The 18,979-nt window shown below is 37.0% G+C and overlaps 1 protein-coding gene across 1 annotated transcript in view; it reads left to right on the top strand.

Annotated features, from left to right (window-relative positions):
• The window catches only part of LOC126177057 (RRP12-like protein), a 141,078-nt gene that overhangs the window by 106,289 nt on the left and 15,810 nt on the right, over positions 1 to 18,979 (top strand). Inside the window, exons 15-20 of the mRNA XM_049924294.1 lie at positions 2,780 to 2,944; positions 8,211 to 8,343; positions 8,429 to 8,586; positions 8,678 to 8,940; positions 12,458 to 12,621; positions 12,790 to 12,951. Coding sequence (XP_049780251.1) covers positions 2,780 to 2,944; positions 8,211 to 8,343; positions 8,429 to 8,586; positions 8,678 to 8,940; positions 12,458 to 12,621; positions 12,790 to 12,951 — 1,045 coding nt within the window. The remainder of the gene's footprint in view (positions 1 to 2,779; positions 2,945 to 8,210; positions 8,344 to 8,428; positions 8,587 to 8,677; positions 8,941 to 12,457; positions 12,622 to 12,789; positions 12,952 to 18,979) is intronic.

The raw sequence follows: 18,979 nt of genomic DNA, 5'->3' as shown, positions 1-18,979 counted from the left end.
AGAACACACACATAAAATTTATACATTACATTTTCAAAAACTGATTGTTTTCGCTGAAATATTGTTGTGTCATTGGATGCGCCTCATTTTTCTGAGAGCACAGATGTATACAGATTTTATGTAAAAGTCTTTTTTTAAAAAATTACTGCTACCAGTCACAAACTTAAAAAAAATAGTCAAAATGGCTTCAAATTCTATTCAGGTTTCCTTTAGCACTTGACTGTAAATTATCATAGATTCTCAGAGAGTTGTACAGAGCTGTCTTTCAACTTGTCTGACATTCTGCCCTTTTTTGGTGCGTTGTCTGGTCTCTTTAAGTGTCAAAATTCCCAATACCGGAATTTACCTGTTTCTGGTCATGTGTTCCTTGTCTCTGCACCTAATCTTGCCTGGAACACCCATGTGACATCCCCACCTGCTCGCACCCATCCAAGATCCAAGCAACTTCACTTCTCCTCAGTACCAGCAGGAGGTGGACAAATAACTCGTGCACATACTCGTAATTCTACAACTGGTGTTATGAGTGTGCCTCAGTGAAGATTTAATAGATAACACCCACCAGCTGTGTAGGGCACTAAGAATATATTGGCTGATAACCAAAGAACATCAATCGTTTTCTTTTGGGTGGGCACCACAGCCTCAGTAAATTTGAGGAAAGACATAATTCCACTTGTAACAATCCCCTTGCATGAATTTTGAAGTTGCACCTGGTTTTTACATATCTTGAAGTCCCATATCTTGCTATACTGAAAAAAATGTAACTGGAAACTGTTGTTATGAAAGATTGTGTCAAATGTGGTCGACCAAACAATAAATGAATTTTAATAGTAGGTCATCACACTTCATTTGCACTGTTGTTGTTGATTGGCAGTTCCAGTTTTACAAATCACTGTTTATACGGGTAAAAAGACATGTATTTATTCCTTTTCAGACACATATGGAAGAAAACTCATCAAACCACTTACCAAAGTCACAGCATTTGTTCAGTTTCACCATGGCGTAATGTACAGCGACAGAAACATGAAGTAACAATGCACACAAAGTAGTTTTTAATCTGATCACCAAGTGTAATAATATTGCCCAGAAAATAGTTTTAGTAGAATATTAGCACTTTAAAGTTAGCATGCTGACTAAAGAGCCTGGATAGTGTCATAAATGATAGAGATATGGTATAACTTAGTTTTTTTATGTTGTACCAAAATGTAAAATTTCACGGAAGTGTTATAATCTTGTTAAACTGTTACCGGCTTTAATGTGAACCACCATCATGATGTGACACTGCAGTTATCTGGTCGCAGACTTTTGCTGTAACCAATATAACCACTTGTGATCACTAATTAGATTTGACATGGAGATGTTAACTGAGTGCTTTCCAATCCATGACTGGCAATTTTGGGGGAGAGGTGGCTATTTAAAGACAGATGTAAGAATATGATATTTCTGAAACTAGTTAATGGTTTCTAGTTTGGCTAGGTTAGAGTTTATTATTCTGCATGTGCTCTAACACTTAACTGTTTGCTTGTCGTGAGAAAAATGTTTCAGGTTAATAAGTCACAAAAGTGTAGGGAGCAATATTATACATGCATCATCTGAAAGCGAGTATGGCATCCGTCTTAAAATAAATGTTTTATGATTCTACATTATTCAAAATCTTAATTACTGACTGAATTAATTCATGAGATGTGTTGTCCAATTCAAAAAAATTACAGCAATAAAATTATGTCATCAAAGTTCAGAATCTTGCAGATTAATTTTAGGTAATTCAGTATATTTTCTCTAAAAGTTGAGAGTATCTGCTTTTGAATGAGAGGGAACAGTACCTCCTATGCTGTCAAACTGCTCAAAATATTTTTTAGTGATATGCTGCTGTTGCAGCTTCAGTTAGCCATAACTTTGAATTACTCAGGCCTCTAATAAAACCATTTGCATAATTGTAGTCAGTAATATAAATATAAACCATTGAAATATAAGAGTACATATTACTTATTATGTATACAGCTGCAATTAGTATAGAGTGAAAAAGTGAAAAAAATTTGTTGTTCTTGGGAGCAGAAAACATAGATTAAATTCTAACTTGCTAAATTTCACATAAGGCTGTATTTTTAAAATGTACTTTCTTCAGCACTACTAGTTTGAGACATGGCTCATTTTGGAGTGCATTTACAACAAATCGGGATACACTGTCCTCATCTCATGATACAAAAATTGTGTGACGTGTGTAATTGTGCATAGTATGGTTGTAAAAGTGTGTGAGCTCGCTGATGATACATGACAGAGTAATACTGACTGCTGTGGATGCGGGTGCACATTGAGTCTCAAGGTGCACCAGCATTCTCAGCAGTCTGTACCACTCTATCGTCTATCGTCCCAGTGAAATGATGTTATTCCTCATTACAGAAGGTCTGATAACAGATTATGATTTAATAGTATGTCCACTGTTCACTTTGCAAATGAAGAGCAGCTGTATAGATGCACAGACTTGTGTAGTGATGACTAGATATGCATTGCCAAAGGGGATGTGCCTGGAGTGGAATATGTACCAGCGAATGTGAATGAGTAACTGACGGCTTATACACCTTGAGAAAGTGCCTCCCCATTGTGGAGACTATGATTAGTAAGCCAGACTACAAGTGCATGTGTACATAGATGTAAGATTTTACTGTAACAACATCAGTTCAGTGTTGCAGCATTAGTCCACCAGCTGCTTTTGATTATAAAACATTATGTGGAGAACTTTTACCTTAGGGAAACTCACCATTTCATGTATTTCTGTTTGTAGCCTCGGCTACGGTGTCTTATACATTTGATGAAAGAACTTGGGGATCCTGACAATGAACTTGTTGAGCAAGTGATACCAGAAGCTGTCCTTTGCTGTAAAGACATAAATGAACGTTGTCGAACTGCTGCTTATGCACTGCTGGTTGAAGTTGGAGAAGCCATGCGGGTATGTATGCTTGCAAGTGATCTCTTGAAATACATTGTGAAGCTTTCTTGCTACTAAGTTAATGAAATTTGATTGAGAGAGTCACATAACTAAATTTATCGTGCTTGCCAGTGGTAATTTTGCATGTCCTGTGTGTTGTTGAGCTCCATTTGATGGAACAAATTCAAAACATTCCAGGTATATCAGGAGTCTCTTGAAATTAGCATTTTTAGTAGACTGGCATGCCATAAAACCATTAAATTCAAATAATGTATTTAAATCTTATGTACCTGTCATAAATTTTTTGTGCTTATAAAGATATTGTTGAATACTTCGGAAAAGATTGACAAAACATTTTTAAATAGATATATAAAAGTCTGTTCTAATAACTGTGGAAATCTCAGTAGTTAAGAACTTGTATGAAGGGGAATCAGTTAGTCTTTGCCTCTGCTGTAAATGCAGTGTCAACATATTACTGATCACATACTATAGACATTGGTTCCTGCCATCTACTAATGTTCACGTGTGTTGAGAATCAGCTTCTAGCATTTGTGCTGAGTGTTGATCTGAAAGTCTTCCTACATTTTGTAACAACTGCGTTACTGCAAACAGGCTTAGAGAGGTGCAAAAATTATCTCACCATTCTTATATACATGGCATTAGTGACAACAATCATATTTTGATTCATTGAGGTATACTGAACATTATTTTTTACTTCTGACTATATCTTCATGAAAAGAAAGATGTGCTGTTGCTAGATTTTGCTATTGCATATCTGTTGCAATATTCTATAAGTACGTATCTTGTTTGCTAAATGATGATTTAAAACTGCTTTAAAGGCTCTCTGGAACGATACTGTCAACCTTGCCTCCATTATGTAGAATCTCTACACCTCATTAATGAACAGTGTGTGCTTGGTTTCATATGATCAGCATTTGAGGATCCCATATTGATTCATGGGCATGAGCTGTTTGTTCTCCACAAATGTCATCATCTTTCGTGGCATGCAAAATATGTGTTGTTCATACTTTTTTTCAGAAGAAAAATTTTTGTCAGTAAACTATGATATTAAAATTTCTGTTGGTGGGCTGTGTGGATGTCATCATTAGCAAGCAACTAGTGGAATAAGGATGGAGGATTATGGTATGAACCAAATTTTGACTCTGTTAGGAGCAAGTCTTTAAAAATATCAAAATGGGCAGCATGATGGAATTCAGTTGTGTTTGATATGCATTATCTTTAAATGAGTTCTCACAGTTATTTTTCAAGTTAGCATAGATTTCACTTTCTTCCAGTACATTAAGTAAGATGACTGTTTGTGGCTAAATATCATATTGACAATGTGTTCACTATGTTTGCACATACGAGGTCTGTCCAAAAAGTTCTGGAACTTTGTCCATAAAATTTTTCTTATGCATACCTTTTACTTATTGTGCATGGTTTCCTTTGAAATACTATCCTCCAAAATTGATACACTGCTCCTCATGTTGTTTCCACTTCCACAAGCAGTCTTGGTATGCCACTTGCTGGATTGTCTGCAAATTTTTGTAGACCCATGTTTCATCAGCAGTTATGATTTTCTTAAGAAACATCTCTTGCTCATTTGTGCAATCCAAAAGCAATTCGTAGGTTTCAAGGTGAAGGTCCTTCTGGTCTTGACACATGAACTGTGGGATGATCTTGGTGGCAGCATGATGCATTCCAAAATGCTGTATCAGGGTTTCAAATTCACAAACTGTGCGACACAACATTCTACTCAGTACAGCACTGAACAATAACTAACAGACAAACAGCACTGAAACTTATGGCAGTTACACATTAGACACAGGCATACGCAGGGATGCCAACTGCATTTTGCTCCAACACACCATTGGCATAAATGTTCCAGAATTTTTTGAACAGATCTCGTATGTTCCTTGAATTGCATCATAAAATGATAAATCAATTTTGTGTTCAAATAAATTAAAATGCAACCTAGCAGGGAATTCAGTTATTTATTTAGACACTTTTAAAAGTTATTTCACTGTGAAAAATTAGAAACCAGGAGTAGCTCACTCAAACCACAGGATGAAAGAGACCCATTTCTCGTGAGGACAAAGGGAAATGGACATGAAGGTAAAGGTATCAGAGAGAGGAGATCCAAGATAGTATATTGGTAAGCACTGAGCCAGCTTCTGTCCACACACAATATATGGACAATGTGAGAAATAAAGATTGATACAGGAAGAAAAACAAGAAGTAGAATGAAAAGTGCAGTTTCACCCCCACTATCTCTTATTCCCTTGTTTTCAGTTTCTTTTCAATATTCTCTTTGTGTGTGTGATGCCACAAAGTGAGCATGACCATCATAAATCCTTCCCTTACCATGCAAAATAACATTCATCTTCACACACAGTTTCTATGATACCCATAATCATAAACCCTTAGACCTTATTTCCCATCTCTGTGTGTGACCTTGGTAGTTTTGCATGGCATACATGCAAGAATATTGCTTAATGATTGATAAGAATAAGTAGTGACAGACAAATCATTTGGACCAGCAGCTTATTCTCTTGGTAAACATGATATAGAACTGGTAACTGATATGTAATTCCAGCAGCTCATTATTTATTATCCCAAGTTCTAATCCTCTACCCCAGAATCATTTACTTTACTTGTCTCACTCATGAACGATTATTTTGGCTAATTATGTTTCCCCCAAATGTATATGCCATGTCTGTTAGTTCTTAAACAAATAATAAGGGGAGTACTGATGATTTGTAGATTGGTTGACAGGTTCATAAACAAGACTGAAATCATCACTAAACTTTAGGACAGTGTCCCTCTCGGAGCTAACTTATTAAAAAACAAAACAAAAAAAAAAACAAAAAAAAAACACAGAGAGAGAGAGAGAGAGAGCTACTGCTGTGTGACTGGGATAAGCAGTTGTCTGTATGCAATGGGTAAGAGGAACATGGAGAAGACAGGAGGGAGGGGTGGAGGAAAGGAAGTATCATAGCTGGGAGGGAGAAGTGCCAAGGGAATGGAAGAGGAATGTGGTGCTTAAAAGCCCACCATGGTGCAGGCAGGGAACATTGCATGTGGCACAATGAAGTGGATCACTGAGTTGTGCTTCGATCAGGGGGAGAGAGAGAGAACTGAGGAAGGGGAAGCTGGAAGAGAGAACAATATGAGATAAAATAAATGAGATGAAGTGGGAGGCACGGAGACAGGGCTGGAGGTTTGTGTGTGACTGAGGCTAGCAGAGGAGGATGTGTGTAAGGATAGTTCTCACCGGTACAGTTCATAGAAAATGGTACTTTGGGTATTGAAAGGAAGAGGAAGTGCTGGTGGGGAGGGGGGGGGATTCATATGGCACAGGATGTGTGAAGCAGTGTTGAAGTCAAGCATGTTGTGCTCGATGGCAAACTCTGCCACTGAATGATCGGCTTTGCTTTTGGCCACAATTTGTAGGGGGGCATTAATTCGGGTGGACAGCTTGTTGGTGGTCACATCCACAAAAAGGCTGTACAGAAGTTACTGCAGGGGTGCTGTATGTACGTAACTGCTTTCGCAAGTATTCCAGCCTCTGATAGATAGGATGCATTTGTGACAAGAGAGAATAGACTGCACCTACATCAGCTACAGGGTTATGACCAATGTGATGTTCGTCAGATGTGTAATCTGAATCTTTGTGACTCATAAATTGTTATCTCAAAATGTTTCTTGTGTCCACAGAATATTGTAACTATAAATGAACAAGTAAGCTCACACAATGTGCATGTCTGCTAAATTTATAAAGTGAAAATAACAGACATTTGAGTATAACAATGAAAACAATCAATTTTTGACAAAATAATTTAATTGGATGGATAGAAAATCTACTCACCAAGTGGCAGCAGAACTCACATGTACAAGAAGGCTGTAATCAGGCAAGCTTTTGGAGCCAGTGGCTTCTCCTTCAGGTTGAAGGGGAAGGAAAAGGACTGGAGAGGTCTAGGAAAGGGGGTAGATTTTGAGCAAGTCACCCAGAACCGAGGATCAGGGGAGACTTACTGCACGGGATGAGAAGGAAAGAACCAGTCTTTCCTTCTCAACCTGTGTGATAAATCTCCCCTGACCATATTTGTGTTCTGCTGCCACTTGGTGAGTAGATTTTTTATCTATCCAGTTAAATTATTTAGACATGTGAATATGTATGATTTCTTATGACTGGTTGTAGAGCCCTTAGATGTATGTGGGAGTTATAAATGTATGTTCTGTATTGTGGAACACCATCTTAACCTGCATGATAGGATATTATGCCTGTCAGCCTTTCTCATTTCCTGCAGTCACAGTAATATTTAGCTACATGCTTAAGTGTTTATAATACTTCTTTCTCCTCTGGTAAGTAGTATCAGCAGTGTTGTTAGATGTTAATGGTTCATGAAAAAGTTGGGCAGTCTTCTATTTAATGTGTAATGTTGAACTCCCACATTAGACTTCTTTTTAAGCTTACTACTTTTCCTATAGCAGTGTGGTAAACATAATTGATTATTTTAATGTTCAGGCACTTCTCGTGGTGTTAATTTTTGACAAGCAAATATCATTGGTAAACAATCATTATGTTTCTCAGAAATTGTTAATGTTGTCTTAATATTAGCAAAATTCTTCTGAATTTTGATTCGGAGAATGTGTTTCACTTTTATTGTAAGATATTTTGCCACACTCCTATGATGATCTGTCCACATTTTAAAAGATGTATGTGTGATACTACATCTATTGTTGGTTGAAGGTGCAAAATGTGTTTTTTATATATAAATATAACTGCATAAAATTTTCTCATGATAAGATGTCCCATTAATGAGAACTGTGTTCAGGAAATTGATTAGGAATGGTTCTCTCGTTCAGTTAATGATTTCTGTGTACTTCGTCTTTATTGTGGTTTCATTTCTCTCCACTATGCACAGGACCATGCATTGGCATATACAAGGCGTCCCAAGAGGAATGTCAGTATTCAGTGGTGTGACAGGAATGATCATTCGAAGCAAAAAATTCTACTAAACGTGGCCTCCAAAACACAGACTTAAAGAGCTATGAGTTACTCGTTCATCTTTGCTACTGTGAAACATGTCTTTTCTGCTGAACAAGCGCTCATAACTTTTAATGTAAATATTTTAATGCTTATGTTTATTAGACTTTTTTTTTTGCTTTAAATGATCGTTTCTATCACTTGGTTTTGTTTCATGAAGTAGTTGGAAGTGATATACCTTCCATCTCTGTTTCATGCTGTTACTATAATGCTTAATGTAAAGACTGTGGTTTGCAGAGATGGGCACACAAGCCAGACGTTGATGTGCTTCGAGACTACATGGGACTGTTGATGGTGGGCCTAGCAGGGCAACCAAGAATGGCATCTGCATCTTTGTTGGCTCTCACTAAAGTTATCCATCACTTGAAAGGTGAGTTGTTATATCACCCTTATGTATAAGTATTTAGACGTCTGTCAGAAGTATTTGAAAGTTCTTATAACATTACATGTTGCAGATATAATTCCGGTTGATTTGGTTGAGCAAATGTTGGACAATGTTTGTCTTCTACTGCTGTCCTCCACTCGTGAAATTGTCGTTTCTTGTCTCAGTTACATCAAGATGTTTGTAACTTCCTTCCCACCAAGTATTGTCACACCAGCTGTGCCCACAATTGTAAGTCTATGAACTTCATGGTAGTGCTTCTTTTGTATTTTGCCATACATTCTCTCTTCTGCCAAATATGATAGTGTGACTTCTGTTCCAGGTAAAAAGTTTTGTTGGCATGACAGAAGATTGCAAACGACATTTTAGACTGAAGACACGGAACATACTTAGCAGATTTGTCCGGAAATATGATTATGACACAATAGCAAACATGATACCAAGCTCGGATACTGTCATGCACAAGCGATTAAAGAATATACGAAAAGTTCAGTCAAAGAAGAAGCGTGATAAAGAGAAAAGTGAGGTTGGGTCTTCTGATGATGATGAGGATGAACAGTTCAAAATAAAAGGACAACCAAAGAGGTGTGTAACTTTTCCTCCCGGATTGGAAATTTAAATTTATTGTAGGTGAAGAAGAGTTTTTTACATTCTCATTCTTCATCTTGTTTTTGATTTCTTCCCTTTTGCACCACCCCAGCTTAAAAGGCGAAGACAAATTCAAACTATTTATTGCCTCAATAACGGTTGCCCCGTCTTGTCTTTGATTTATGATAAGAGTTTTAACTTAAGCTTCAGTTAAACATTGCTTACCCTTACACATTCAGTTTAACTATTCTTCATCAAATAAAGTCCTAATGTCATTATTACAACTCAAGAAGAGAGGTAAATAAATTTTCTTCAAGCATTTCTTGTCAGGTAAGTGTTATTACTAACCAGGAAAAAAATACCAGTCAGTTCATCGATCTCAACGTTTATTGCATGCAGCTTAAGGAGCAAAAACTGTTACTACTATTCCATGTGCAATTATGTTACATTGAAATGTCACTGTTGTGATAGCACTCGCAGCGGCCCTGAGTTTTAGAGGTTTTTTTTCCACAGCTTTAATAAATTGTAAAAATGATATAATGTATAAAACCATAAGCTGTTTAATTTATTCTTTATTCTGCAAACATTTTTGGTTAAAGACTGTTATCTAGGACAGATTTTTGTTAATGTTGAGAGTTAAATACATACATTAAAATACCACATTGCCAGAAATATAATATTTATAGATAGTGTCAGTGCATCTACCTTTGAATGACTAAACAATATTTATAAACACTATATTTTTTGCATTATGTAACTTTTGCTGTTAACAAAAATCTGGACTGGATAATAGTCTTTGACCAAGAACAGTCGCACAATAAAGTATAAATTGTACAACTTAAAGTGTTACATGATGCCATTTGTGCAGGATTTTAGAGTATTGTTAGTGTTAATCTTTTTATTACTAGTAGCTTCATCCCAGTTGTTAGACTTAATATAGCCTTGTTGCAGGGTGCATGATTGGTCATAGAATTGCTTCTAAGTGGTATAACAAAATGAATTATAACCATATTTGATCCCATTTGGAACCATTGTGTGCAATGATTGTAGAATATGTTTGTAAAAAGGAAAAGGGATTCAGCAGTCTGTCACAAATCCAATCAGTAGTTTTTGACTGTGTATCTTAATTTCAGCTGTTGAATAGCTATCTTCAGTACTAAAGAAATAATAGGCAGTCATCCAAAAATCAGTACTTAAGAGATATACATTAAAACCACACTGTGAAAATAGTATTGACAAAATTTGGTAGCATACCATCTAAGTTGAGTCGTGTAGACTTTTAAAGCTTTTGACATAGACTTTTACAGCTTTTGACAATATGTTGTTATACAACTTTTAGGGCATACATGGCCTGATTCTAACTGTGGCTGTTGTTTGCAGAGTACAAGTAGTCTTGGCTTACATCATATGGGTAGAGCAATGCCTTCTATACCAGTAACATTGACTTAAAATTGTGTGTGCAGTTTTTTTATAAAAATGATATTAATTTTTTAAAGAAACTAAAATGAAGTATCCTTTATTAGAATTAAAAATTTACATGTTAAAAGATTGCAAATTATTGAGTTTGAGGATAAATAGCCACAAAATAACTGTGGAAGAAGCTTTGGAAAAATATAAAACATTTGTGTGTAGCAGCATGTTTACATTGTTTTTAAAATAAAGTGTTGTGAACTTTCCATAAAACTAAAGATGTTGATTTTGTTGTGAACAAGAAGGCTTTTTCAGGAAATGGCCATACTATGCCACAAAAGAAATGGATCTGAAAAAAGTTACTGAAAAGAGATAGTACTTCCATATAAGAGCCGTTAATATATTAAAATCTTCACCGTATGTGTTACTGTGCATATTTGCTGCCAAGTTCTTCAAGTGGCTAGTGACACCATCTCTCACTTGCTCTTCACTTCCTATTCACATGTAGGCTACAAAATAGTTATTCTTGGTGAACAGATAATTAATATTTGTATATTAATTGCATCTAGTTGCTGCATCAAAATGGAATTGAAACTCTTATCACAAGTGCTGGAGGTGCTGAGTTGCAGACAGGCACAACAAAAAGACTGTCAGACAAAGATTTCAGCCAAATAGGCCTTCATCAGAATAGACAACATTCACGAAAACGCCTTGGCGCCAGAGGCTGTGGTTATGTGTATGAACTGTGTGTGTGTGTGTGTGTGTGTGTGTGTGTGTGTGTGTGTTTTATCTATTCTGACGTATGTTGTGCCTGTCTGTGGCTCAGCATCTCTGTTATATGGTAACAACTATCCTTTTCATAATATTGTCACTATTACATCCTGGATTTTGCATTGTTTGATATCACCTGCACTAAATACTTGAAGTATTTTGCATGTGCTATATGCACATTCCAAAGACATTCAACACAAATGAAGATAAATGTGATCTCGGTCAATGTTTAACACTATTCAGTGACTGCCAACTTTAGCTAGCTGAAGCACTATGTTTAGTTCATCTGTTAGTCAATAAATAATAAGGTTTCTGCAGTACCCAGAAATATTGCTCCTGTAGGCTGCAGTACACAGGCTTGATTAGAACAACACAGGACTATCTCAGAACAAATAATGTTGATGAAACCCTACTAAAGACAGCTTCTCTTGAGCAAAAAGGTGACCACCAGTCTGTTAGCAGGAAATCAATGAATTGTGAATGTGCGCATTTAACCAGAGTGACAGTCAATCCAATTATCTTCAGACACCAGTGTAGCAGCATCACCCCTGTAGCATATGATGAGTTGTTGTACTGTAATTTAATTCTGGCATGACAAACTTGCTCTGCATCTTAAATTGTGCCTATTTGTAGTTAGCTAATTTTACAATGTTGAACATGACACCCAGCTGTCACTATGATTCAACTCAAGGGCTTTTGTCACACACTGTTGATACATGGCAAAGCAAATTTTTTCCTCCTGTCAGGATGCAGAAGCTTCAGACTCAATTAAATAGAACTTTCAAGCAGTTTGTACCTCATGTGTCATTCCTACTTTCATAGGCATAGATGCACTAAGCACATTGCTGTCTGCTATCTTAACTTGTCAGTAACTGATAAACAACTGTTTGTAATGTGAAATATTGAACTGATCCAATTAAGACACATACAACACATGATGGCTTTGCTTTCATCAGTGTTTATTGAGATAATATACAGAATATACAATTAAATTAAGGGTATTGCTCATTTATTATAGAAATAACTTTTCAACAACTGTATAATGTCCATCATATGTAGCCATTAAGGGCTGCAGCTGCTCTTGTTTTTTCACATTGCAGTAAAATGGAAGAAAACTGTCTACATTGATCAGTTCTACATTTAATTTAAATCTTTTCAAAGTGCAACTAAAGTCCATTGTCTTCTTGGAAATTAAAAAATAACTTTTTCTGAATACTTAAATATTTATCATAAAATGGTTTCATTTTCTAAGATGACTTTAAGCAAATTCGCACTTCTTCATTGACTACTAAGGCACTTTTATAACTTTGTTCAATTTATTCGTATTTTACAGTATTGAAGAAATTCTTGCAGAGTCAGATGACTCTGACTTTGAAGAGCATTCTGAAAAAAGCAAAGTTGTTTCTAAAAGGAAGAAACAACCAGGCACATGGATCAAAGAGGACGAGGAGTCATTCATTGATTTTACTGATTCATCAGCTGCAAAGAGAATTACAGGTACTCTAGTGGAAAAAAGTTCAAAATTTTGATACACTTAAGCAGCATTTTGCAACAATGCCTATTTAGTTCCTAATCATTGCAGATTTATTCAGATGAGGTAATATATTTGTTTATATTGTCTTAGCAAATGAAAAAGGATAAATCATTATTTTCCTACAATTTCAGCAACAAATCCACGTTCTGTAGTCTCAAAAGAAATCAAGAGGAAGAAGGCATCAGATTTCAAGGTTGCTTCTGATGGGAGGCTAATAATTACAGAGGACAGTGACGATGAAAATGAGTCTGCAAATAAATTTAAGAAGCTTCACTTGAGTGACTCAGAGAGTGGTGAGTTACAGTTTCATTAATTTTAATACTTTTCTTGTAAGTGATGCTTATTACTCTTAATGCCATATGGCAGACTATTGCAATGTTGTTTCAAGGAAAACTGATGGTGCTCATCACAGGTAACATCATACAGGCTTGAAGTTAATTGCACACATGCCCACACACATGTGAGCGCACATGCACACTCCCCACCTCGTGTGCACACCTACAGGCAGTGTTTTGTTTTGACATATTCGTGCCTGTTGAAAATTGGTTTATAATGAATTTGCTGCCATTAAACTATGAAAAAATTGCTATATGCATTTCAGCATCTGAGAAAGATTTCTGCAAAATATTACATTAAATATTGTACAAGTTTATTTGCCAGCTAGCCCAACAGATGAAGAGATTGAAGAAATGTATGATGAGATAGAAGGAATTGTTCAGATAGTTAAGGGAGAAAAAAAATTTAATAGTCATGGGGGACTGGAATTTGATAGTAGAAAAAGGAAGGGAAGGAAAAATAGTAGGTGAATGTGGACTGGGGGAAAGGAATGAAAAAGGAAGCCACCTGGTAGAATTTTGCACAGGGCATAATTTAATCATAGCTAACTCTTGTTTTAAGAATTGTGACAGGAGGTTGTATATGTGGAAGAGACCTGAAGACACTGAAAGGTTTCATTCAGATTGACTATATAATGGTAGGACAGAGACTTAGAAACGAGATTTCAACTTCTAAGACATTTCCAGGGGCAGATGTGGACTCTGACCACAATTTATTGGTTATGAACTGTAGATTAAAACTGAAGATGTTGATTTTGTTGTGAACAAGAAGGGTTTTTCAGGAAATGGCCATACTATGCCACAAAGGAAATGGATCTGGTTACCTGTAGTAATTTAAGGAGATGGGACCTGGATAAACTTAAATAACCAGAGGTTGTAGAGAGTTTCAGAGGAAGCATTACGGAATGACTGACAAGAACAGGGGAAACGAATACGGTAGAAGAATGTATAGCTTTGAGAAACGAAATGGGGAAGGCAGCAGAGGATCAAATATTTAAAAAGAAGAGAGCTTGTAGAAATCCATGGGCAACAGAAGAGGTATTGAATTTCATTGAAGAAAAGAGAAAATATAAAAATAATTAAATGATGAAGGCAAAAGGTAATACAAATGGCTAAAAAATGACATCAACAGAAAATGCAAAATGGCTAAGCAGGAATCGTTAGAGGACAAATGTAAGGATTTAGAAGCACATATCATAAGGGGAAAGATAGATGCCATTTACAGGAAAATTAGGGAGACCTTTGCAGAAAAGAGAACAACCTGTATCAATATCAAGAACTCAGACTGAAAATCAGTCCTAAGCAAAGAAGGGAAATCAGAAAGGTGGAGGGAGTATATAGAGGATCTATGCAAGGGAGATGTACTTGAGGGCAGTGTTATGGAAAAGGAAGATGAGATGGGAGATATGATACCGCATGAAGAATTTGACAGAGCACTGAAAGATCTAAGTCGAGACAAGGCCCCAGGAGTAGACAACATTCCTTTAGAACTACTGATAGCCTTGGAAGTGCCACCCATCACGAAACTCTATCATCTTGCATGGAGTGTGTGAATAAAACCAGGTTATGTAATCACCCATGGACCTAGGTGGAATCACACTTGTCACCCTATCATGTCATCATAGTTTAGCCTCTCTTCCTAGTGTCTGGCATGGCGCTGATTGATGTTTGCTTGTGCAGTGGCTGAACTGTTGGGGATGGGCCAGTGAAGTAGTAGCTGGCAATGTGTCTGTTACGAATCTAGGAGTTCTGCAACCAGGAGTGGTGTGTAAGACTGCACACATATTCTGCAGGTTTATTAATGAAGTGCTAAAGGCTCTAAACTTCTGTTTTGTTACTTATACAATGTTCTGGTAGCATAATCTCCACCAGAAGAACATGAATGTCATCTTTTAAACTTTTTCCACTGCTCCACCAAATATGGAATATTACTGAACCTGCCAAATACCTCATCAAAACTAGTAAAGTGAGCTTTATTAGATTCAAGATATCTCTGCTGCTTCCACATGTCTACCTCTGGGATTGGTTGCCATCCTGAGAGAGTAACTTGTCCCTATGTTGGGGCGAAACCCGCAACCATACATTGTCATGATAAAAGTATGTCACTCCCTGCAGTCCTATGTGCCCCATAGTGCATGTTTCCACACCTCTGACGTCAAATAAGTATCTATAGGTTTGAAGAATACCAAGTGAGACTGATATGGCATGCATTGCTCACACATCCTATTGCTAAAGTCCCGTTACTGATCTTTTCAGATCTGTCAGCCCATTCTGTGGGTGCAGTTCTGTGGCAGCATGTCAATGGAGTCTTGGGAGCCCTTATCTTTTTCACCAAAAGATCAGCAGAGAAAGTGTTCTTGGCCATCATTCTATACAGAGCTCCTGGCTACCTATGAAGTCATAAATTATTTCAGGGTTTTGGTCAAAGGCTTTGTCTTCACCATATTGATGACTGTTGCCTTCTGAAATTCACATTTTCACAGCCCCAGAACAACTATCCACCAGTCCAAATGAACCAACTAAATTTCATTGCCCAGTTCATGACCGAAATTCGGTACATCAGTGGTGCCAAAAATGTGGTTGGTGGTGTTCTGTCCAGAATTTGTGCCATATCTTAAGACCATAAATTTCAATTGATGACAGTGGCACAGAACAATGGTGCAAAACTCAAGGACCTACTGCAAGAAGTGTCAAGAGTACTTGACAAAGCCACATTCTGGCCATGGCCGTACCTATCCACATTACTCATCACCACATATTCCACATCACTATGCCATTGCAGCATGTTCGAGTTCTTGCATGGACTTTGCCACAGGTTCCATAGTTGGTGAAGTGGTGGAAAACGTCTTCAAGATGACAGTTGTGTTCTTCTGGTGAAAATAATGCCACCAGAATGTTTTAGATGTGGGCAAAACAGAAGTCTAGGCCCTTTGGCACTTCATCAAGAAACCTGTGGAATGACTGCAGTGTTACGCAGCCCATATGACATGTAGAGCAATTCCAACAATCCAATAGTGTTGTGTTAACTGTTTTGTGTATATCCTCTGGCACCACTAGCATCTGATTGTAGACCTTGACAAGATCCAGTGTGAAAAGAAATGTACGACTGGAAAGACGTTATAACAGGCAGTGGTCGGGAATCTTCAGAGCATCTAGTGCTGGGCTGTGCTTGCTTGAACCATAATATGGAATTCTCCCTCTGCAATCCTAAGTTTGTCCAGACTAAGGCTCTGTGGTAGAAAGAATGTGGGAGGACCAACTTTGGTGGGGGTCCATCACACCCACTGGTCGCATAACCAATGGAAGTTCTGCTCAGAGGTGCAAGAGGGGAGGCAGTCCTGTAACAAATTTCACAATCAGACCATGCACTAAGTTAGTGGGCTGGTTCTTAACGACGTTAATTGAACCCAGTCACAACTATGCTGCATATCAGGTATGATTTCATTGGAGGACAGAAAACCTAGGTATATAATTAAGTGGATGATGTCAGTGACAACGAACTGCCTCTCGAAACCTCGTCGCAAGCCTAGGTTCAAGTTTAATATCACTTAGCCTTGAGCTGCTAAGGAGTAACGTGTTTGTTGCAACCAGACTGAAGTTTTTGCAGGGTCCCCACTGCCTCAAGAGTGCCACAGAGAATACACATACAGTTGAGCCAATGCTGAAAAAAAAAGAAAAAAAAAAAGAACTGCAGCTTGGTGACTTTATCATGTGTTTCTGTTCAATTGATGGCCAATTTTCTGTTGCTGGCTTACTCACCCTTTGGACAAGGGACACCTTATTGCTTTCCTCAAACAGAAGCATGGTTATTTGCATTGCTGTGCCCTTTCTTGAAATCTCGATGATAGAAAATGTTCCCCCAGTGTAGTAGGTGAGGACTGTGTTGGGCAAATCCACGAGAAGCAGTGGCTGCTGTTGCACAACATGGCCCCTATGGTGATGGGGATACTGATTTCCTCACTTTAAAAGGAACGAGCAGTGGTTAAGCCATCATGGACCATGCAAACACATTTATATAATTTTTCATGTGTACACTAATGTTCCACATGAACCACAAAGTACACCATATTTTAAATCAGAATTATACCAGCACACAGTAGCATTACGCAGTAAAATACATACTAAAAATTCTCTATAACATAAATCCATTCCAAAAAATTTCGGGAAACTGCTGTGTACTTCACCAAAGTTCACCTGATATGACAGTGGTGTAAAACCTGCCGACTGTTTATATACAATGTGTGCTGCAGCTTTTATGCAGCAATTTTATTTCTTATTACCTCAACTGCCTTTGTAAATCACAGTTAAATTGTGAAGTTTGTAAACAGTTTGATGCTGTAGTTATAGGAGAAAAACAGACTGAATTATGTCACTATGAGTCGCGACAAAAGACACCCTTTTTATGAAATTTTTTCACGTTATTTGGACTTTCTCTCACTCCCTACTCATCAAGACTTTTGGTATTGCCTTCTCCAAAGAGTATTAAACAATTTTAGAACATAATAAAAGATGTCAGATTTAATTTGAATATCAGCAGAATATGGACTCATCTTCAATGCACCTCCACCTTGTCATTATCTTTTTAGTGCTTATATGCTCGCATTGCAAATCAAAATATAATTTTTAAGATGTTTAGACAGGGTCTCTAATGAAAATTGTGGAAGAGAGTTGGCAGAAAACATTTTTTGTAAAAGTGGACAAAAACAGTGATTTTTGGCATTTTTAGAATAATCATCAACTTTGCTCTCAACTTGTAACTATTGGAAAGCAATAGGAATATTAAATTTTCTTCTCTAAGATTTTGTATTGCTGAGTTATTACGTACAAGGATTCAGATGTATACTGCAATCACTTCCGGAGATATAAAAAGCTAAACTCCTACATTCTTCCCGGGTTTTGTTTTTTCTGGCAACTTCAAATTATCCATAAGCAAATAGCTCACAATTTTTTTTATTATTATTTCACTTAGGAGAGCTCAAAACATTGTACAAGATGACCTAGTTCTGTTTCTTTCAAGAAAATATTACTGGAGATATTATGTCTTGATGTTGCCAAAAACTCATGGGTGTTTTGTTGGTAGGTGCACAATGGGGTCAAACAAATGACTATATCACCAGAAGTACCGGATTAATTATTGTGAGACTTTACAAATGTTCACTGGAGGGAACATGTGTGATGTTCATGGAAAAATTTCAACAAAATGTATGATGGTCGTTTGGGAACCTGTAGACCACCTGGCATGGAGTGATCCAATTGCATAGTAATCATGTGGATATAGATCTGTAGACATGGCAAGAGGTTGCTCATTAACAAACTAGATAGCAGTTACTATTAAAGTTGTGCATCACTAGCTGTTGAAGTGCACTCACGATAAAACTTGAAGATATGTTGTTTTAACTCAGACGTTTAAAAGATATTGTATCATTGTGTCCATTTATGCTCATTATGTGTATTTGTGTTGAATGTGAGCTGCTAGTCTTTGTACTGTGTGCTGACCTTACGCAAATCGTCCTATGTTTTGCAGCTACTGAATTATCTGTGGACAGCCTCAAACAGCTGCAGATGTTATCTACCCTTTCATTTATTTCATTTATACATAGTATAAACAGTAACAATCCTATTACACTTCCTCTATGTATGTTGGACACTACTTTTACTTCTGACTCTTGCCCTTTTAAGAAAGATGTATTGCGTTCTTTCTTGCTAGGAAGTCTTCATTCCCGTTGCATACCTGTTGCAATACTCAGTAAGCACATATTTGTTTGCTTGGTGATGTAACTGAACACTTTGAAAGGCTCTTCGGAAATCCAGAAAAGTAGGGGCAACCTAGCCTCCACAATGTAGAAGATTCTAGATTTCACTAATGAACAAAACAAACTTGGGTTCTCTCAATCAGTGCACTTTTGTAACTTTATTTTGTAACTTACAGATCATGTAACATTAGTAGTTTGTGATTTCCTTTTTTTGTGTCATAAGTAATAACTGT

The sequence above is a fragment of the Schistocerca cancellata genome, chromosome 3 (genome assembly GCF_023864275.1).
Source record: "Schistocerca cancellata isolate TAMUIC-IGC-003103 chromosome 3, iqSchCanc2.1, whole genome shotgun sequence".
NCBI classification, from domain to species: domain Eukaryota; kingdom Metazoa; phylum Arthropoda; class Insecta; order Orthoptera; family Acrididae; genus Schistocerca; species Schistocerca cancellata.
Note: the sequence above shows the minus strand (reverse complement) of the source record. Positions and strands in the feature narration are given on the sequence as shown.